Source organism: Tripterygium wilfordii, chromosome 22 (genome assembly GCF_013401445.1).
Source record: "Tripterygium wilfordii isolate XIE 37 chromosome 22, ASM1340144v1, whole genome shotgun sequence".
Lineage (NCBI taxonomy): Eukaryota > Viridiplantae > Streptophyta > Magnoliopsida > Celastrales > Celastraceae > Tripterygium > Tripterygium wilfordii.
The window spans coordinates 5,103,715-5,125,542 of NC_052253.1; the positions used below are offsets into that span (position 1 = coordinate 5,103,715).

The following is a 21,828-nucleotide window of genomic DNA, read 5'->3' on the forward strand; positions in this document are numbered from 1 at the left end:
TGCTATTAATGTGCTATTAACCCGACCAGCTTTCAAACATGAATAATTTTACATTTTTTTTTCTCCAAAGTTGCTCATTGTTTGTATGTTTCTAACTCCAAAAAATTTCTCTTGCAAGTTCGCTGAATGGATAGCAATGGAGACAAAATGGAAAGCTTCCTATTGGTCGGGTTAACTTTATACATTTAAATTTACACTCTAGTAATGTGGCTGTCAGTTTACAACTCAAAATTATATTTTCCATCCACTTAAAGCTGGGTAAAGACAACCGCTTCACTGTCTACTCAATGTCTTTTATAGCATCCTGCAGCAGAGAAAGGAACTTTGTCAATACAAGAAGAGAAGTTTCCTTACTCACAGAACATATGATTAGTACATTCAAAAAGAAAATAAACACCATACATGAGAGAGTTATCTTAAATATGTGAAAATGCCATCATTTTCTTTTCCAGATGAAGAGACAATACCTAAAATGGATGAATAGTATTCAATAATTCATGGGCAATATTTACAATACCTCACATAAACTAAGAAGGGAGATTGTCATTAAGCTGAACATAGACAAATTCAATCCAAGAAATTCGCATCAACGGGAAATACGGAGGGTTTGACTTACACAGTAACTCCTACATTGAAAAGACTTATCATCGTATCATGGCAGGAGACAGGAGTTCTTGGATAAACTTTTTCTACTATTGCTACTTAGTTCTTCCAAATGAATGTGATTTTTTTTTTCCTTTTCAGAACGGGCTCGGTAACTTTCGATAAGAAAAGACTTTGAAGGTGGAAACTAGTGGCATTACCTTTGCGATCAAATGAGAAAATGATATATTTTTGTGATAAAGAAAGCTACAACCATGGCATTACCTTTGCGAGTCGAGTCACATAAGCTGCAGCCAGTGCTGTGGCTAACAGTCCCAGTCCCAGAGTCAGCAGCTGACCATTACCTCCAGGCAAACCAACATCAGATTCTTCTTGCTGAGGAGGTAAAAGAGAAAAGAATCAGGCAATAAGATAGAATCATTGTCATCATTTATCCATAATCTCACTAATTTGCAGTTGGATACACGAATAAAAAAGGTAAACAACTCCCGCCGGTGACATGCAAGATGTACGTACACCTTACCTCACATAATATGTGGAGAGGCTATTTTCAGTAACTGTTACACCCCTACAACCCTACCACTGGACCTCCTATTCACTTGTGAAGTCCACTACAGGGATTCATTGTTATTCTAGATTATTCTTGCAATCATTAGACACATAGGGAACTAATGGGAACTGGCAACCAAATTCCATGAAGTACATTTTTGTAAGGTATTCATTAAAAGCACCTACAACTACATTTGCAATAAAAGAAAAATAGTTGAACCACTTAAAAGTTAAAAGACATTTATAGTTCACAAATAAAAATAATATAAAACAAAAAATGCAATAACAATGACAATAATATACTCACAATAATTGCTCGCCCAAATGCTCCAGCACTCACATAAGCCCAAGTTCCTGGAAGCATCCCCAACCAACTGCATGATAATCAATTTTCAAATGACTCAAAATACGGAAACCAATTTACAAACTTATTTTTTTTATTCTTTCTTCACAAAAAAAAAAAAGAAGATATAATACGTAGGCAACTCTCTTAAATGATAGCATATAGGTTTATCAATGCAAAAGTCACTAAAATATCACTGCTTTAGGATGTTTTTATATGAACAGGATTCATACTGCACAGAATTTGTTATACCAGATTTTACAAAATCAACATACAGACTCCTTTCCATTGAAATCCAAACAAAAACTTAACAAGTGGAACCCGACTTTCTAAATAATTAAACTACACAGTTTGACTTTGGTACTCAAAAATTTTCAGCCACTTTAAACACTGGTTGACAAGTTTTACTTAGAAATACAACGTTGCTTAATAAGAATATCATATAATTCCATTGGTTAGCAAAATGATCACAAACTTTTACCGCTAATGATATTTGATAACTAGAAGTGTCATACTATAAGCAAGAATTTACCTTCCCAAGACATATGGTACAAACTTTACAGATGTCAATCCATACAAATAATTGCCCAAAGAAAATGGAAGCAACGGACTCAGACGAAGGAGAGTGACAACTCTGAACCCGTTTTCTCCAATTGCCTTGTCAATTGCAAGGAACTTTTTGTTTCCTTCGACTAGCTTGAGAATACGCTCACGAGCAAAGTATCTAGCAATTAAAAAAGCAATGCTTGCTGCCACCTAGAAAGGGTATAAAGAACAATAGAAATCAAGTCACACATGCACTGCCATAATTTTATCTGAAACCCATGATTCACTATAAAGTCCTACTAACCGTCCCACTAATCGAGACTATGATAGTCCCAATTAAGGAGCCAAAAAGAAGACCAGCTGACATAGTCAACGGAATAGCTGGAATCGCAAGGACCTAGCAAACATGCATCATTTAGAATCAATTTCAGCAAGCTTGAAGGACAAAAATTATCTCAAAAAATCTGGAAAAGAAAAACAGTATAGCACTGGTATTGCCAAGCGACATTGTATTGAGTGAAAATATAGAAATTCAATACGTCTCAACTCAAAAGAGCATCAAACACATACCTCCAATCCTGCATAAACCGCTACAAATAAGGCATATCCAGAAGGGCCATAACCTATGCACATAATGAGCAATTTTCTTCAAGAATAAGAATCACTCACAAGTCACAAGAAAAGAAAGAAGAAGCACTACAACTTTACTTAATTATTATTCAAAAAGCATGTCCCAAAAAGTGCTAAAAGGGAGCAAAAAAATTATGGGTAAAATAACATGCTACCAAAACCAGAACAAGTCTAAAGTTTTCTATAAGGATCTTTCCAGCAATGAACCAAGTATTTTACATTTTTGAATGAAGGGAATCCACATTCACAAATACTCCAAGCAATTGCATGGGTTTTCTCTGGTATCTGACAGGAGAAAAGAGAAGCAGATAGAAAGGCAGGTGAAGGATCTTGTCTGAAATGCAAAATATCCAAACAGAGCAAAAATCTGAGCATCGCAAACAATAAAGGAAACTCCTTCAACAAGGTGACAATTTAAGTTCAACCCTTATCAACAATCTCTATGGCCTGTGCTCCGGAATCCAAACAAAACATGAAAAATCTTAAGACTTTGGGCAGCAATATACTACAGCAATTTGAATGACTAATCTCCAACCCAGTCAAATGTAGATAAATCATCAAAGTTGATCCTCATTTAAAATAAGAATTATAATTTTCTTCATTTCTTTGATTGTGATTCTTAAACCATACCAATTTCACTCCTCCCTTGTCTCTAATGAAGAAAAGGAGTTGTCTGACTCTTTTTGGGCCAACTCTGAACCGATAAATTAAACCAATTAAAAGATGCATGCAGACACTAGATGATTCCTTAATTCACGTAACAAAGATTCACAATAAGTAAATTTTCAAGCACCAACCAGCAAATCTCAAGACAGCCTCAAACAGGCCCAAATTCCAGAGAAAAAAACTCAAATTCCAGCATCAAATAGGAAAAGAAATTAGAGTTCCCATCTCATTCGCATTCAAAAAAAAAAAAAACCACCAAATCCCAATAGCAATCATAAAATACATCCAGAAAATTCACTTCAAGAAACAGCCTATCAAGCTCACGAAAAATCACCTTCAATGAATCCCGAGAACTGGGTTAAGAATGCATTGATCTGGTCCTTGTAGACAAAGCCAACAGTTCCAAATCCACCGACAACACCCACAAGCAACACTCCAGCCAAAAGGGTACCTTTCAAAGCAGTTTCTCCATCGAGACCGCCTTCACCATCAACATCTCCCTTACCCTGATCAACACTATCATCATCTTTATCATCATTTCCTTTTGGATTCAACCACTTCAAGCTCTGCGGGGCCCTGCTCTTCTGGAGAGTCTGCTGTTGCTTCTTCGTTTGCTTGAGAGAAGAGCATGGCTTGAGGAAGTGAAAGCGCTTGTTTGTTGTAGGTCTGAAGCTGTAGAGCGATGAGTTGCAATAAAAAGAGGACGGAGAAGGTGATGATGACGACGTCGACGAGGACGACGATGGAAGAGAGAAGATGAAATTGGAGGTGAGGAGGGTGCGCATTTTAAGGGGAGAGACGGGTGTAGGATAAGAGAGGGAGAGGCACCGCCAGTGGAAGTGCTTCTGCTACTGCTAACCAGAACCCGTTGTGGACGATTTGGCCATGTAGAGAGCATGTTTCACTACCGTGAGTATTTGGGAATGTTTTTCTAAGAGGCTTTTCTGTGGTTAAGGTTTCGCTTCGGTGTCTCATTTTTTATGACCAATGGATAATAGATTTAAATAAATAATAAAATCATTATTTTATTTGCTTTATTTTTTGGAAAATCAATTTGATCCAAATAGATTGAAAATGGTAAATTGAAAAAATTGTGACCATTTTGTTGTTCCCATGAAGTGTCACATTAGATTATGTTGAGACTTTTTGAGTTTTATACAAACAAAACTAAATTAGTAGAGTTGATTGACTAAATATCTGCCTCGATTAGTTGACTTGTAAAGTAGGCCATACGTTCCAACAGATTCAAAATACAAACGTGAAATTTTCTTCACCCCTGCAAATTAGAGGTGGAAACCATAATAATAGGATTACGAGGCATGAATAATTTTGGAGGAAGAGAAAATAAATAAGTAAAAGTAGTACAACGGAAATGGGGTGGGTCGAGGGTGGTGGAGGTATTGAAAATTGTAAGGCTTAGTGGCACATATCCTAGAATTTAGATACAAATCCAAAACAAATCCTCCTACGGCCGCATAAGAAACGCAAAAGTAAAATCAGCAAAACTATTTTCCTATTTCCTGTTTTTATTTTTTGTTTTTATTTTCATAATTTTTTGAAGTGATACCAAACAGAACATAAGATTTCAACACTCTACCACAAAGGAAGTAACTTGTGGCCGCATATTAAGTAAAAAAAAAATAGCTCTCAAGTCCCAACCAATATCACCATTCACCATCCTAAATTAACATACACAATGTTGACAAAATTACAAGAAAAAGGGGAGAGAGGAAGAGAGAGAGCTGACAATTAGATCAAAATGAGGGCCAGCATTACGGCCAATTATGATGGGGCACCAAGATAAGAGGCAAGCCTCAATATGTCACTGAAGATGCCACCAGCTGTGACTTGAGCCCCAGCACCAGGCCCTCGGACTATCAGAGGTTGCTTCTGGTACCTAGTGGTTGTGAAAGCTATGATGTTATCAGAACCTGACAGCTGCGCAAATGGGTGATCTTTCTTGTACCTTCGCAGCTCCACACGCCCTTCTTCGTTGATCACGTCCACAACCCCAACATATCTCAACACCTTCGAATAACAAAACAAAGTGAGAGCAGTTATCAGAGTGTTAGATTATAGTTTATTACTAACAAAGTAACAATGACTTGGCCAGGAATTAGCTCAACCGGTCTGGAGGTTGGGTAAGACATTGGAATCAAATGGAACCAAACAGTAGAAAAATACAAAAGAACAAGGATGAGAAAAGATACCACCAACTAGTGGTCAGTCATAAAAACATAGACGAAGTTTCAACCAAATCTAATTCAACTTTCGTCTTTCAAGAAACAGAAACTTAAGTACATTTTTTTATGTTCCATATATGTATGCACTAATAATTTGCTGACTTTAACAGATACTCCCTTTTTTACTTGCTAATTTAGGGAATTAAACAAGAGCCATTATCACAATATGAAGGGAAAAGTTGGTTTATCATTCAGTCCCAAGGTCAAAATTTCTCATGGATGTTTCGTGCAATATGCAAAAACCCTAAGACATTCATTTTCTGCCAGATGTCATAATCTGCCATTGTTATCACCTACCTTGTAATTTAATAATAGTTAAACCATGATCTGATTAATTTTTGCAGGTATCTACGAGGAAGAAGGAAACGGTTGGGTCCCAAGAAATACTCACTTCTCCAGCATCCTCAGCCTCTTGCCTTTGTTTGGACATATCTTTGTCAAATTGTGGTAATTGCTTCATGAATTCTTCGGCAGATGCACTAGCCTGAAAAGGATAATTGGAATAGTTCATCAACTGAAATTTCTAACATCTCCAGGCCAGATTATTATTGACAAAACTGATTCTTACCTGTAATGGTTCTGGCACAAGATTTTGAACAGGGAGATCAGAGAGTTCCAACTTTAAGCCAGATTCTCGTGCAAGAATTATAACCTGCAATTTTTATGGACTCGAAATTATACACTAGCTTCTGGAGACGAACAACGCAATAAAGAAATTAGGAAGCACCAGAGTTAATCACTCATCTTCCATATTCTTACTACATCAACCCTTTTTGTTTTTACATGCAACTATATTCGGTACAAAGGCCAATAAACAAAACCATATGTATAAACCTTTTATTAAAATCACACTATTGCTATTTTCTTCCCCTATAGAAGACTCTACCAAGACTTTTGATTCCATGCACCATAGTTGCCTCATGGCATAATAATAAGAGTCCTCTTGAAAGGCAACTTGAGGAGATGGTCGACCAGGAAATTTCCAACAACTGGGAGCTAACTTATCAGAATGTTAAGTGAGTTAACATGCATGATACCTTTCTGGCAACATCTGTACCAGATAAATCATCCCTAGGATCTGGTTCAGTATAGCCCGACTCTTTTGCCTCCGCAACCACCTCACTGAAAGCTCGTGTACCAATGAAATTGTTGAAAATATAACTCAATGTCCCACTGCAACAACAAATTATAAGAGGAAAAATCATCATGAAAAGATGCATAAGATAACCTCATTCACATATTTCAGTTATTTGAAACTGCAGGTATGCCAATGAGTCAGGTTATATGATACGCAAACATGACTGACCTGAAAATGCCTTCAATGCGCAATATTTTGTCTCCAGTTTCTAGAAGACCTCTTAAAGTACTAACAATTGGAAGGCCAGCTCCAACAGTTGCTTCATAAAAGTAATGTGTATAAGATTTCCGCTGAAGAGCCCTCAGCTTTAAATACTGCACAATTTCCTCACCAAAGACTCAAAGTGAGATACAATGAAACAAAAAAAAAACATATATAATTTATTCTACAGCATGTTTGACAGAATGGTACAGGAAATTGTTTCACCACACTCCGATGAGATTTAATTTGATATTACCTTATCAAGAGGTCCTGAGTTCGCCTTTTTATTTGGAGTGATCACATGAATCCCTCTCCGCAACCAATCATAGTAATAGCTTGCAACACCAGCATCTGCTGTGCAATCTACCAAGACAGTATTTGGAATGAAGTGATTTTCATGCACATTTTTAGTGAATTTCTCCATGTCAGCCACTTCTCCTCTCTCCTTCATAAGTTCTCTCCATCTTGTTAATTCAATTCCTCTATAAACCGAGATAAATGTGCAAGAATTAAAGAACACAGCCATATTCAAGAGTCCCACAAAAAGTAAGAAATGCAGCTAACATTAACTGTCTGTTTCATGACCTAATAACAAAATATAAATATTGTGACAAGGTAGGTTTATACACTCAAGCATGTAAACAATGAGAAATGATGGTCTTAGATAGAGAGAGAGAGAGAGAGAGAGATGGAAGCTGCACCAAGTTGTAGGAGTGACGTTCCTAATGATATAATAATGGTTACACCAGAAAAATGGCCCATGTTGGTGAAAAACATGTCCTGGTAGATATTTTGCATCCCATCACTAATGATGGATAGAACTTCGATATGCACTTTTACCTCTTGGAAAAGGGAGGATAAAAGAGCCGTACATAGAATGCTCAGTTTAAATGAACTTACATGTCACTTAAAAGCATGGTTCTTGAGCCAATCATTCCCATAACACGCAGATCAATGTTAAATTCTTCCTTGAGAACAGCTGCCTGCCGGACAAAATTCCAGTTACAACCTTTAGCAATATCATTCAGTAATAACTGATTTCTCAAAGCATCTTCAACCCTCAAATAGTAAATTGCTGGGCAGAGGCTGACATGTAAACACAATAATGAAACTAATGAGAGATTCTCTGTGATAATGCACCTGATCCCTAAGCTGGTCAAGCAATGTTGCACCAATCAAACCAGGTCCAATAATCCCCATTGCTATTGTGGTCCTTGAAAGAAAAAACTTTGAATGTACAGCCCTTAAAGCCCTCACACAGTCCTCACGTTTGACCACCACAGTAACGTTGTATTCAGAGCAACCTTGAGCTACGGCGCGAACATTGATATTAGCCTGCAGTGAAATTGCTTCAAATTCATTGAGAAAGGGACAAGAAGATTGAGCAAACCACTGCAACAGATAAATGACTTTACCTTGGCCAAAGCATTGAAAAGAGTAGCACTGACCCCAGGAGTACTAGCCATTTTCTGGCCAACTGCTGCTAAAATGCTACAATTTGGAATGACTGCAACCTGAGATGAGTTAAGTTATTTGAAGGAAGTGACTAATACAGGCAAAAATAAATAAATTCAAGAAATATGGCAAATGATGGTCATAGTGATCAAAATTCAAAATATACTTTACAATAAGATGACGGGCTAGGAGGACTTCAATGGCAAGTCAGTGAAGCACAAAGTTCCTTCTGAATGACAGAACATTGTTGCCGAAAAGCAACAAGAAGGAGCTAATCCTTTACAAGCATTTACAGAATAGAGATATCTATCTCATCCAAGCAAAAAGCAATTTACTTCCAAATATTACTTTGAAAACATGATCAAGACATAAGCGAAACTGACAGGTACATCATACATCAAAAATAAAGAGTTCTATGAAATGATATTCTGCATTGTTGGCATCTCCACCTCTCTGTAAAAATGGTATAGACGTTGCACTTTACAACCGATGAAATCACAAAACATGAAAAGGGCAGCCCTCATAAAAAACTTATTGCAACTTCAAAACTTGAGTATGCATTAAGCAACATTAAAGAGAATCGTTTTCCATACCTGACAAGTATCTCATGGAATGATGAACTTTGGGCAACTAGCGCTTTTAATATTCTCATTTTATTACAGATAAGGGTAGCGAGAGAAGTGTATCATAAGCTGTTCAAGCTCTAAGACTCCTATGTAAATTCTTAAAACATTTTCTTTGGCAATGGAAATTACTGTTCATTGGTTCAAGAAACAATATCCTCACTTATCCAAAAAAAAATCCTCCATCAAAATAAACTATCAAGGCCAAGAGTACAATTAAATTGAGGAGAGCACCTGGGAAAGACGACCAGCATCTAAAGCTTGGTGAAACCTAGCCTGTAAAGCCTCGGCAACAGCTTTAACTTCCTTTTCAGGAACGGCAAAGCAAACGGAGTGCTCACTGCTAGCCTACACAATAATCAATCACTAAGCATCCATTTGTACGTAAGAAACCTGCAAAATTGGAATTAGTGGATGCATGTACCTGGGAAATCATAATGACATTGGCTCCTACATCTTTTACAGCACCAAAAATGGCGCTAGCTGTACCGGGAACACCAGCCATTCCAGTTCTGCCAAAAGCGAGGTAATATGAATGGAGAAGTAAAAGGTTCTCAAATGTTCTCTTAACAGACACTGAAGTTAGATGCAAAAGGAGCAGAAAGATTAAGAGGGAGAAACAGAGGCTTACCCTTCAACATTTACAAGAGCCAAATTATCTATTGTTGCAAAACCTTTAACAGGAGTGTCCAACTTCTCATCATCTCCATTTTCATCAATGGAAGGTTGGCAAATCATTGTTCCAGGTGCAGAGAGATCGAAAATATTCCTTATTACTATTGGAATGTCATACCGCATCACTGGAATAATGGTGCGCGGATGTAAAACGTTTGCCCCAAAATATGACTGGAAATTCAGATCAACTCCCCATGAGCGATGTATTTTGCAAATTTATACAATTTCGACAGATAATGGATGAATGCTAAAGCTCACCATTTCCCAAGCCTCTTGGTATGACAGTGTCTTCAGTATCACAGCTTCACTAACTGCAACGAGAAAAGGAAACATGAAACCACAGTTCCAAATACAGAATTCAGAATAAGAGGACAAGCTACAAAGGTCTATGAAATACAAAATTATGAACTCTCAAGATTATGTTCTCAAAGTATTGGAGCTTGCAAGAAACAAAACAAAAGATGAGGCATCAAATATGCCATCATTATTAAAGATCTGGCACAAACCTTTTCTAGGATCTGCACTATAAACCCCATCAACATCAGTCCATATAGTGACCTGACAAGCTCTGACTAGAGCACCCATAATTGCTGCGGAGAAGTCACTTCCATCCCTCTTCAAAGTTGTAGGGATATTTTGAGGTGTGCTGGCGATGAAACCAGTTGCAATAACTGTCTTAGAGGAATTTTGAGAGAACCACTTTTGAAGTCTTCTTTCAGATTCCTCAAAATCAGGATCGACTTGATTAGAACTAGTAGGATTTACAACGATTACATCCCTTGTGTCCATCCATTTGCATTCGAACCCAAGCTGCACCAATAACCAAGTGCATCAGATCAAGTCAAAAAATACCAACTAGAACTATCCTTGACAGATAATGTAATTGATTACTGCACCTTTCTCACAACACCCGATAGCATCTGTGCAGACCACAACTCTCCATGTCCTACAACAAAATCTGAAAAGGATTCTGTTGCATGACCAGCTGAAGAAGAAGAATCACTTTTAGTGTTAGTAAAAATCTCAATAAGACAGTAAACAGACTGGCATCTCTTCTTATAATAAACAAGAAACCGAAGTTTGGTGGTTATATAACAGTTTACTTTGGAATGCATAGACATGCACACCAAAGAATCTTGAGAAAGAGAAAGAGATGTACCTATATATATTGCACGAAGCATTGCTCGAAGGTTATTAACATCATGGTGTAAACGGGACAAAAAACTTGCAAGTTCTTCACCATCTAATAAGTCCATGGCTGTTGATTTGTGCTTTTCGAGCACAGCATCCAGTGCAGTTAAATACAAATCGTCTCGTGATTGAGCCTTGTAAATGAGCTCATACATCATATCGGTCACCTTTGACATTGCCGACACAACGACCAATTTCCCTGCAGAATTATCATTGATGATAATCTCTGCAACATTCTTGATTCTCTGGGAATTTCCCATGCAAGTGCCACCAAACTTATGAACAGACCACGTGTCGCCTTTTGGAAGGTCAACTCTTTCCATTGACTTGTCCAGTGAAACATCTGTTTAGATAATATCAACAAAATTGAAAATCTCAATCTAACAATCAGAAATTAAAAAAACAATTAAGATGGTTTCAGTTTTAAATGACAGAGCAGGTGATGAACCTGTGACTGAAGAAACGACTTGGACACTTGTTGATTCATTCTTTCTCAACTGAGAAACAACACCCAATCTGAAATTAAATTATAAAAAAAAGGTATAAACATTTCAGCAGTTGGCTCCAAACGTAGTTTTATATTTCTATTCAACAATCAGTTTCAAATAAAATATTTATATATGCCACACACAAATAAACACTTTTGCAACTTTATTTGAGCAGGAAAAAAATGCTACTAAGAAAGCAGCTCAAAAAATCATATTCACAACATCATAAGATCACTTGCCAGATCGGCATATATATCCAATATTATACCCTTTATGTCAGATGGATAATCATCAAGAAGGCACTATAAAGGCCACTCCCATAATGATTTCACAAAAAAATAAAAGTATATTGAAACTATGAACTTAATGACTATAATTAAAAATGATGATGATAACAACTACATGAGGGGTGTTTTGTCATTTTCTCTCGGTTTCTTCCCCAGTTTTCTAAGTAGACAGTCATCATCATCATCATCCAAGCCTTGTCCCAATTTGCTTGATTTCTCATTAAATAAGTGAAATGAGTAAAATGAAGGTTAGCATTCGAAGGAATTACTAAGACCAAATAGCTAGGAGCTAAGCTCTCAAAACAAGCTTAAAGGATTTGGAGAGATCAAGAGCAAACTTAGAATTTTCACACTTTTTGTCCTCGTAATTCAATATAGAAGACCAGCAATTTTAGTAGTACTTCCCTTGGTTTCAGAAGCAACAATGTCATACTAAAATCAATAGTTCTTGTGCAATCAATCAAAAAAGGCAAAAGAACAGCAGTAGTCAAGGAGGTACTTCCAAAATGTTAACCAAAGAGCACTTAGGGATGATCCTTATTATCCCGTCCCACAAATTCTAAATCATAACTTTGCACAAATACACCAGGCATTGTATTCCTTGTATATAAAGACAAGTATGCATATCAATGAAAACATAAATACAGCAGCATATCATATAGCATCGATTATATACACAAAGGCTCTCTAATCTTTCCAATTTTTTAAATCTCAACACCACACACAGCATAAAATCAAAATCATTGCATCGTAATTTCTCTTGTCGTTTCTCCCACTCCACTGAGAACACCATCAAGAAAATAATCGAAACAAATGCAGCAATCATCTCAGAGAAAAATTAACGCATTGATTTTAGCTCTTGGAAGCGAAAAGAAAACGAGAAACAAGTGATCATAGCTACGATCCGAAAATTATGTTTCTCAATTCTCGCATACACAACAACAAATAGTAGACATGAAATGAGCAGTACCGGCAAATAGGAGAGTGTGCGATAGTAAGGAGCGGCCCTCCGCAATGAGAAGGAAAGAAACAGATCTTCTTCTCCTGGATGGGCTTAGGCTCGTAGCAGCGAGCAAATGCAGTGGATGAGAGAATGCGCGACGAGGAGTGGGAGATCGCAGCAGAAAACTCCATCACCTCACCTCCTCTTGAACTCAGCTGAGGCGCGGAGAGCAGCAAGAGGTAGAGATATTACGGTGGCTCTTATTTGGCGGCTTAGCACGATGATTAGATGAGTGAGTGTTGTTGGGGGCTTGAGAGGGATTATAATTTATATATTGTTGGAAATATTTTGCTCTACTCGCAGAGTCGCACTGGGCCACTGGCTCTTACGTGTCTTTCAGCTAAAGCTAATTAACATAATGATTAAACGAACTGTTTTTTTAATGTATTTATTTTGTTTTGCTTAGTCATGAAAAGAAACGATTTGGGTGGGGATACCTTCTAGAAGAAATTGATGGGTTGAATACATGTGGACCATATGGTAAATGTGTTTCGGTTTTGTGGGCGCGATTCATGGTGCACTGTCACAAGTGGACCCTGGATGAATTGAAAACCAATAAATTATAGTAAATGTCTTGAAACTAAAAGTTTACTTGGTGTCAATGTTAAGCCCCTATTAAGGAAATATCTATCTTAAGCATACGCATGAAATCACTTCATTTTACTATTATAAGCAAGCAGTATTCCCAAAAGGATTAGCAGATTAGGACATGGTTTTTGCCAGGGACCTACATTTTAAAGAATGAGTTATCTCTGAATAAGAAATTCGAAATTTTCCATTACTTTCGGATTGTGAGTTCTTGATAATAGCTTCCAATGGACTCTGGGATAAAATATATACAAATTGAAACTAATGCAGATCAACATTACATTACACACAGCTCGTCCTTTCGTACTAATAACACTTCATATGTTGTTGATCAGTTCATACAGGCCGACACAACTTTGTCTTCCTTGGCCCAGCAGTACTAATCCATACTAGTTTGATCCCAGTAAAAACATTTGTTACTAATTTGAAATTTTCGTTTATCATATTTTGCACTTCACATATTCCTCCGAACAATGTGGGACAAGAGATTTACGGGGCATTTGGTTGATGTTTTATGGGGGGAATGAGGGTGAGGGTATGATTAAATATTATATTATTTGGTTGAGTTTTGAAGGATAGAATCTCAAACTTATTTCATCCTCTATTCTCCCTTGTGGAGAATAGTCAAGCTCACTGAAATGGCAATAATGACTATTCTCCACAAGGGATAATGAGTTTTGATGTTTAAAAGACTCTTTTATATTTGTTATAAAATATTGTTTTATTTTCTATAAAAAAAGTAATTAGGAAATTGTACTATTTATTCTCATATTCATATTCACTCTTTATTTTATACCAAACATGATCATGCTCACCCCGTACTCACCTCGCACTCATCTGCTCCTCATATCATACTCACCTCACACAATTATGAATCAAATGTCTTGTTAGTCCCATCATCAATCGGTAGTTCGCTCAACACCACCAAACTTGACATTACAGAGGTTGATGGTCTTGCCCACTCGAATTAGGTGCTACACAAAAACTGTCATGCTAACCTGGATCTGATTCTGGCAGGCCCAATTAAGAATTAGGCCTGGCCCATTTTAAATATACTCAGGTTTGGCCCATTTAAAAAATTTTGGCCGTTAACTGAACTTTTGCCGCGAAGTTTCACTGCCTTTCATTTATTTTCACTCTCCCCAGTAAAAGAATTTTGAGCATATACAAAAAAAAAATTAAGCAAAAACATTGATGTTAAACCTTGAACATCCTGATAGGCTGATGTTCAAACCATATAAATAATCTCCACGTAATAAAAATTAATTTTGTCTCTCATAATGATAATGGTGGGGTTAATTCGTGAAAAATTACTCAAGTTCGACTTGTAACGCTACTAATTGTAAGACACATATTGAGCATGATTGAGAGTGCTGTCAATTGCTGTGAAGTGTTGTACGGTACTGTGAGTTATAAAAACTGTGGTGCTGTGAGGTGAGTTGGAATGCAAAAACTGTTTGGCGCATCACTTTTAAAACTGTGGTGCGGTGTTGTGAGGTGCATTTGACGTATATAAATTACGGTTATATTATATTACTAATAATATTAATATAAAACCACTTAACGTTTATATTGTACATTAATCTAAAATAAAATAATTGACCTAATTTGATTACGTGGGACAATTCAACATATATTATAAGCGTTTGGGAGTGTGGTGTGGTGAGGTGAGGTGAGGTGTTGTGAAGTAAAAAGTTGTGGTGCTGTGAGGTGAGTTATGTTATAAAAGCGTTTGACGTGTTACAAAAAACTATGGTGCTATGAGATGAGGTACAACTAAACGCAGTAAAAAGTACTGCCAAACATATACAATTATGTCTACACTATTCGATGTGAGTTTGGTTAATCAATAGTAAATCAGTAACGATATAGATCCCATCAACTGGTATCCAAGTTATTCCAATTATTGAGTTATATATACACACACAAGATTTCATATTCATTATGTGGGACATATAGAGCTTACGAATTCATTTGAATAATTTGCATACAATTCAGCAGCTGAGATATCAACTACTGGGATCTTTATCATTTTCAATAGTAAATATAGCCTAAAAAACAACCCTAAGTTAGCTGGTGATCATATCTGTCGATGCTAGATTTGCACTGAAGTATAAAATACGTATAAAGTAGAAAGCTTTAAGAAAATAAAGACACAAAATTTACGTGGTTCGGCAACTTGTCTATGTCCACGGAGTCTGATCTTTTATTGGAGTAGAGTTTCTAATATTCCCTTACAAATGTGGGAACGATATGTATTTATATGCCTTGGAGGTTTGTCAGTTGATGCAATATTCCAGTACCTAAGACAATTTAACCGCCTCTGATAACCTCCTGTTGTAACTACTCCTGCCTAATTGTAACCGTCGAATAACTAATCTGTTTTGGAATTGCTTGAATTGTCGGATGAACTGCTTCTGGATAAAGCTCTTTTGAATGGAGCTGCCAATATTTTGTAACCGTACTGACATATATACGTAGTGTAATAATTTGCTCCACAAATACCCCAAGCCTTTTATTTACCTAAATAATTTTAGGATAAATTTAAAGGTTTTTCATGTTTATCAGCAAGTAGTCTTCTAGTTGGATTAAGAGAGGGGACTGGGGTCCGACCCCTTTCTCAGATCCCCTAGTCGGAACCCAACTCCCTGGAGGAGCTGGGGGGTTCGGCCCCTTCGGGAGCTCTTACTTCCGAGGGAGCAAGAATCCAACCCCCGAGGGGGCTGGGGGTCCGGTTCTCCTGTCGGACCCCAGCGTGGGGTTCGGCCCCAGAATATTGGCAGCTTCAGCCAAAAGAGCTTTATCCAGAAGCAGTTCATCTGACAATTCAAGCAGTTCCAAAACAGATTAGTTATTCAACGGTTACAATTAGGTAAGAGCAGTTACAACAGGAGGTTACCAGAGGCTGTTCAATTGTCTTAGGAACTGGAATAATTGCATCAACTGACAAACCCCCAATGCATATAAATACATATCGTTCCCACATTTGTAAGAGAATATTGGACACCCTACTCTAATAAAAGATCAGACTCCGTGGACATAGATAAGTTGCCGAACCACATAAATTTTGTGTCTTTATTTTCTTAAAGCTTTCTACTTTATACGTATTTTATACTTCGGTTCAAATATAACATCGACAATATAACGTATATTCTCATGTGACCATATATCATGTAACCTGGTTATTTTTGCCAACTACTTCAGGTAACTCAGCAGGAGGCATTTGGTCATGCAAAAAACTTGGTAGATATATATATCTTGCACCAGAGGCAACGTGGATGATATATATTAGGGTGATGGTGATCAACCTTCTTCGAAATTTTGTATCACATGCATATTAACATATGTTAATCAAGGTTGAGATTCTGAAAACAATTTCCATTAATTAGATAGTTGTAATTGGCAAACGTGGCTATTTACAGTCAATAGCCTTTCATTAGAGAGAATTTTTGTAAGGCAAATTTTGAATACAGGCGTAGAGCTCAGCTGATAGAATGTAAATCGAAAATAATAAAAAATCTCAACAGTTAATATCTTAGTTATCTCAGCTACTGAGTTAGACGCATGTGATCTAAGTGAATTCATGAGCTCCACATGTCGCACATGATACACACTAAATCATGTGCATACAACTCAATAGCTAGGATAGTTAAGATACTAGCTGGTGGATCCTACGGAATGCAATATAAATGGATGTTCAAGAATTGGGTTTGAATTCTTGTATGGAAATTTTTTGTTTTCTTTTTTGAAAGTGTGAATAATGGTGCGGTTTGACAGTGTGTTTGCATTGCGTTTAGATGCATCTCACCTCACAATACCACGGTTTTCTGTAACACGTCAAACGCTTTTTGTCATCAGAACTCACCTCACAGTATCACAATTTTTTACCTCGTAGCATCTCATCTCATCTCACCTCACAGCACCCTCAAACAGACACGACGTGGAAATCTCTTACCAGGATATGGTTTACCAGGTACGCATGCCATGTGGTTCAACTTATTTGGCGACTGCAGGTGTATGTCTCTCTCCCTCATTAAATTCTTATTAAATGAGTTGCATGAGATAGACATAAAGAAAACAAAATTAATTATATCTTTGAATTGAATTGTAGTGATTTCGTTTTCTTTTATGTGGATGTAGTTTAACGTAGCAACATACGTTATTCCCTGTGACCATTGGCATTAATACGCTACAAGTACAACTATCCCATAACCATAACCAAATTGAATGCACTCAGTACTCTTATGTTAGAAATTAATTCACTGATTAACACAATGAATATTAAAAATGTTCAAATATAATTGTATTGTGAATTCTGTTTGATCAAATCCCTTTCAGTTTACTTTGTCCACACAAAGTCCCAAGACTTTATAAAAAAATAAATATCTCAAGCTGCTGTCGTTTTCTGCTCTAATTCTTTCTCGCTCTTTCAACTTACATGTCAAAGTCTCATCTGATGATAGAATGTGAAAAGTCAAAGAATTCGTCCATTAAAACAATGACGATAGCAAATGAAAACAAGCCACGACTTCAAAGTACTATAATTGTCACTACGAAGGGGAGGAGAGGATCAACTACCTTCGTTTGTGGGTTATACCAATAATCAATGCGCCCTTTTTCAGCTTTCCCTGTGTCGTTGCCGTCTTCCTTCCGGTTCATTTTCTCCATTTGCGGGTAGGGTTTTTTTTGATAAACATGGCAGGAGAGGGTGCTAATGAGTTGCAAGACTGGGAACTGCTCCACGATTCGGAACCAATCCTGGTGAACCCGATCAGTTTGAACGAGGGTTCGGACTCGGAATCGGACCTGGTTAAATCGCCAAATTTGGCCGGAGATTTCCGGAGTTTTGAAGGAATCAGGTCTGATTACTTCGCTCTGGACGGTCAGAATATATATGCGAAAGCTGCTGATGTAGAGGCCGATGGGAGTGAATTGGGCTCCGTGGAGTCGGATAATCCGAGTTGGATTGATCCTGTGTTAGAGACTGGATATAATAGAAAGCTCTCGGGTGAGTTCTGGTCGGATTCGGGCAGCGATCGGTCTGATGAGCGGAAATTGAGTGAAAACGAGTTGGGGTTTGTGGAGAAAGCGAGAAGCCAAATGGTTCTTGAAGGGTCGGGAGAAGTGGACACTAACAGTGAAAATTCTGGGAGATTTAATGTTTCTGAAGCAAAAGGTGAGGTTGGCTCTGGTGAAAACGCAAAAGGCGAAGTGGGTTTTGAAGGATTCGGTGAGATTCCAATAAAGGATAAAGATTCAGGCAACTTCTGGTCCGATTCTGGTGGAGATGGATTGGTTTCAATAGAGTTTGGTGATCATACGAAGGCACCAAAAGAGCGCTCTGAGATGCTTGGTGAATCTGATGTTGGAGATGGTTTGATGGCTGCTTCTGAGGGTGGTAATGACGATTCAGATGTCCCAATTGACGAAATGAAAGACAATGTGAAACCAGGCGGTGAGTTGGAGAAGAGGAAGGTGGTGTGGTGGAAGGTTCCATTTGAGGTGTTAAAGTATTGTGCCTTGAGGATTAGCCCTGTTTGGACTTTCTCTATGGCGGCGGCTGTTATGGGATTTGTTATCCTCAGCCGAAGGTTGTACAAGATGAAGCGCAAAAGCAGGAGCTTGGAGATCAAAGTTACCATGGATGATAAGGTCAGTTTATGTATAAGTTTGACTGTCATAGTTGACAATATTTACCATTTCTATTGGATTTTGGTATTGAATTGGTAAATGTGCTCATAATTCTTTTTTGGATGACTTTACTAGTCTCATTTTGCTGTGTAGAGTTTATGTAAATTATAAATTAACGAAGTAACTAACGGTTTATATTTTTGCATGTGGTGCTTTAATTTATTTGCTTTGTCTTTTATGCTTTACTGGAGTTTGAATTACTTGATGGAATAATAAGTGACTTATGATGTGCTCTGGCTACTCCACTGCATGCAAAATGAACTGTTTATTCCTTGTTATTCTTTTGCTTTTTGTTTTCTTTCAATATTCATATAGAATGTGGGTCAATTGAGCTACTAAAATGGCCATATTAGGTTTCTAGCAGTAACTTATTTCAGTTTATCATCTAATTTAGTTTTTTTGTTGGTTTGCAATTGATACATGTATTTTAATTTTTAATGTTAGTCTTCTTCTTTTTGTCTTCCGGTTGTCCTAGATTGTGATTGTTTCCTTTGTTTAATGTTGGATCAATTGCACAACTAAAGCCTGCAGGAAATACTTTTTGGATTAGGTTTTTAAATTTTTGGAGGTCTGAAGGGGAGAGATGAGATGAGAGTAAGGAAGAACTTCTCTTTCTCATGTTTGAGAGGAAAGAGAAATCAGTGACCTTTTCTTATGTGTTGGAAAAGGACAAGCTCTGTAGAAAGACAATCTTGATTGAAGGGATTACTTACTTGAGAAACTTGGCATTTGGATACCAAACCCATCCATTTTAATACTTGCTGAAAGTAATCAATTGAGAAAATCTATGTGCTGTTAAGTAGTATTAGATTAGCTCTGTTACTTAAATGTTCCTTGCAATAAGAGTATTGACGACTGCATTTTCATTTTGTGCCTTCTCCCCTTCGGTTATGCACATTGAGAATGGATGTATGTCTCTGTTTTCAATTTGCTTTATGCAAGTTATAATTGATTTATGTACACTTTTATTATTAATCTCAACAGAAGGTGTCTCAGTTCATGACGCGTGCTGCTCGTCTCAATGAGGCATTTTCAGTCGTGAGAAGGGTCCCCATACTACGGCCTACAATGCCAGCTGCTGGGGTGAATCCATGGCCTGCGATGATTTCACGGTGAAAATATACAGTCGGATATAGACATCAAATGAACAGTTTGTCCACAGGGTCTCACGTCCTAATTAAATATTTGTCTTACTGTGCTCTGTATTGATTATCATATTTGTAGTTTTTCCTGTTTACGGGTTTCTGAACTTGTCCAAATGTGTGTATAAGCACTGTCTGTTTGCCCACAGTTTCATGTTACTACTTCTATTTATAATAACGAAGATGTGTGTCCATTTACCTTGATGTGCTTTGTGATTTCTAATTTCTATACTTGTCATCTTTGACAGTGCATTGACACAGATTGCTTGGTTATAGTCTATTATATTGAATCCTCCTACACATCACACGCGATGTGTATAGGTGGATCTAGATGGTTATTTGCTTGAGATAAATCCGTGAGGGAGGGTAGAAATGACCATATAGGTAGTTCAGAGCGGACAATACCTGGATGCAAACAATACTTCTATCTTTTCAATATTTTTTTAAAATCAGGGTATGGTCGGTCGGTCCGTCCTATCTTCTTTTATAATGAGGGGATATTTCTGGAGTTTGAATACCAAAAATGATGTAAAGAAATGACGAAAGTTCCAGATTGAGAATCTGAATGAAGGAATGCTTGCTGAAAATTTTCAATCAATTGATTATTTAATCAGGAAAAAAAAACAACAGAAACTCGAGACTACAATTCAAAAGCTGATGAATCAATCAAATTGACCAATAACAGCGGAACTAAATTATTTAGAAACAAAACAAAATCCCGCACGACGTCCGTCATGAAACAAAGAGCGAGAGAGATTAACCACCGCGAGCCATGGCCTTGACAATAGCTGCAGCGACAAGGGAGGTATCATGGACCTGCCTGTTCTGGTTCGACAATGGAGACCTTCCTCTAGAAAATCCTCTCTCGCAGGACCTGGCCTCAGTAGCAGCATCGAATGTGCCTTGCTCTGCATACTTATAGTCACCTTTGGAAATAGCTTCAATGGCTTCAGGAACATCTCCTCTCACAATAACCCTGTACCTCTCTGCACAAGAACGCAGTGCCTCTTGCGTGCTCTGGTCCATACCACTCTGAAGAAGTTGTCGGATATGACGGAGTGTGTTGGTGGCTGTGGAATCGAGTTCGTCCACCATGATCTGTGCGAGTTCTTCAATGTTTGCATTGTGGCTTCGTGGGTTTGATCGGAGAGTCGATACACAGAGATCGTAGTAAGGCGTTTGTCTGCAAGTTTGCTCAACTATGTTGCCGCTGTCGATAATACTTGGAATTGAAGAAGAAGAGTGAGCTGGAAATGTGAACAATATGAGAGAAGTGAACAGCACAGACATGACTGTGAGAGTAGTCTTCTTCATCTTGCAAAAGAGCAGCTGCTTCAAGAGTTTGAAGGAAGAAAATTGATTGGATGGATGATTAATTAGCTCTATGTCTCTGCATCGATCGTGATCATCTTTATATAGGTTTTTAGGGCCTCCTTTCCCAGAGATCAAGGCAGAAGAGAAGCAACGACGCCATGACCAAATCGCGTATAGTGTGCTTAGTCAAAGTATGCTGTTAAGCTTGAGACTTGCCTGCAAGTGAGGAATATCTTAACAGTCCTGGTTTGGAATATCTTAACGGGCTATTCTGCTTTTGGGTTCATAAACTGGCCCAATAGGTTGGTTTTGAAACTTGAGCCCATTTTAATTAAAAGCCCATTCAATTTGTTGGCTGATTTGTTGAACGATATACAAGTATACAACCCATTTCAATTATCGCAGCTAGGGGTGAATATCGGGTCGGGTTCCGGGTCACCGGGTCGGTCCGG

The 21,828-nt window shown here is 37.6% G+C and overlaps 4 protein-coding genes across 4 annotated transcripts; 1 reads left to right on the top strand and 3 right to left on the bottom strand.

Moving 5' to 3' along the window:
* Positions 1–137: 137 nt before the first annotated feature.
* Positions 138–4,275, bottom strand: LOC119990688 (TVP38/TMEM64 family membrane protein slr0305-like). Its single transcript, XM_038836743.1, has 7 exons — positions 3,672–4,275; positions 2,612–2,664; positions 2,346–2,438; positions 2,028–2,251; positions 1,460–1,526; positions 868–978; positions 138–304 (listed from the first exon to the last, which is right to left on the bottom strand). The coding sequence occupies exons 1-7, from the start codon at positions 4,120–4,122 to the stop codon at positions 281–283; spliced, it is 1,023 nt and encodes a 340-aa protein (XP_038692671.1). The 5' UTR covers positions 4,123–4,275; the 3' UTR covers positions 138–280.
* Positions 4,276–4,920: 645 nt separating this feature from the next.
* Positions 4,921–12,901, bottom strand: LOC119992294 (bifunctional aspartokinase/homoserine dehydrogenase 1, chloroplastic-like). The gene is made up of 18 exons (XM_038839000.1): positions 12,609–12,901; positions 11,312–11,379; positions 10,832–11,206; positions 10,569–10,657; positions 10,179–10,482; positions 9,931–9,983; positions 9,629–9,843; positions 9,422–9,509; positions 9,232–9,345; positions 8,335–8,433; positions 8,060–8,254; positions 7,820–7,902; positions 7,176–7,401; positions 6,887–7,032; positions 6,618–6,753; positions 6,149–6,232; positions 5,972–6,064; positions 4,921–5,365 (listed from the first exon to the last, which is right to left on the bottom strand). The coding sequence occupies exons 1-18, from the start codon at positions 12,770–12,772 to the stop codon at positions 5,120–5,122; spliced, it is 2,778 nt and encodes a 925-aa protein (XP_038694928.1). The 5' UTR covers positions 12,773–12,901; the 3' UTR covers positions 4,921–5,119.
* A 4,882-nt stretch (positions 12,902–17,783) lies between these two features.
* Positions 17,784–20,266, top strand: LOC119991960. The gene is made up of 2 exons (XM_038838521.1): positions 17,784–18,881; positions 19,905–20,266. The coding sequence occupies exons 1-2, from the start codon at positions 17,925–17,927 to the stop codon at positions 20,034–20,036; spliced, it is 1,089 nt and encodes a 362-aa protein (XP_038694449.1). The 5' UTR covers positions 17,784–17,924; the 3' UTR covers positions 20,037–20,266.
* Positions 20,267–20,597: 331 nt separating this feature from the next.
* Positions 20,598–21,555, bottom strand: LOC119992130 (cell wall / vacuolar inhibitor of fructosidase 1-like). The gene has a single exon (XM_038838777.1). It carries the CDS (start codon positions 21,374–21,376, stop codon positions 20,819–20,821), a length of 558 nt encoding a protein of 185 aa, XP_038694705.1. The 5' UTR covers positions 21,377–21,555; the 3' UTR covers positions 20,598–20,818.
* Between the last annotated feature and the right edge of the window lie 273 nt (positions 21,556–21,828).

Excerpts from the sequence above, each read along its gene's own strand:
- LOC119990688 (XM_038836743.1), bottom strand. The coding sequence starts at position 4,122 with ATGCGCACCCTCCTCACCTCCAATTTCATCTTCTCTCTTCCATCGTCG. Across the intron at positions 2,252-2,345 it reads TAGTCTCGATTAGTGGGACG|GTGGCAGCAAGCATTGCTTT; the intron begins GTTAGTAGGACT and ends TACCCTTTCTAG. Across the intron at positions 979-1,459 it reads CATTTGGGCGAGCAATTATT|CAAGAAGAATCTGATGTTGG; the intron begins GTGAGTATATTA and ends TTACCTCCTCAG.
- LOC119992294 (XM_038839000.1), bottom strand. The coding sequence starts at position 12,772 with ATGGAGTTTTCTGCTGCGATCTCCCACTCCTCGTCGCGCATTCTCTCA. Across the intron at positions 10,658-10,831 it reads GCTTCGTGCAATATATATAG|CTGGTCATGCAACAGAATCC; the intron begins GTACATCTCTTT and ends CTTCTTCTTCAG. Across the intron at positions 6,754-6,886 it reads CGCATTGAAGGCATTTTCAG|TGGGACATTGAGTTATATTT; the intron begins GTCAGTCATGTT and ends TTGTTGTTGCAG.
- LOC119991960 (XM_038838521.1), top strand. The coding sequence starts at position 17,925 with ATGGCAGGAGAGGGTGCTAATGAGTTGCAAGACTGGGAACTGCTCCAC. Across the intron at positions 18,882-19,904 it reads AAGTTACCATGGATGATAAG|AAGGTGTCTCAGTTCATGAC; the intron begins GTCAGTTTATGT and ends TAATCTCAACAG.
- LOC119992130 (XM_038838777.1), bottom strand. The coding sequence starts at position 21,376 with ATGAAGAAGACTACTCTCACAGTCATGTCTGTGCTGTTCACTTCTCTC.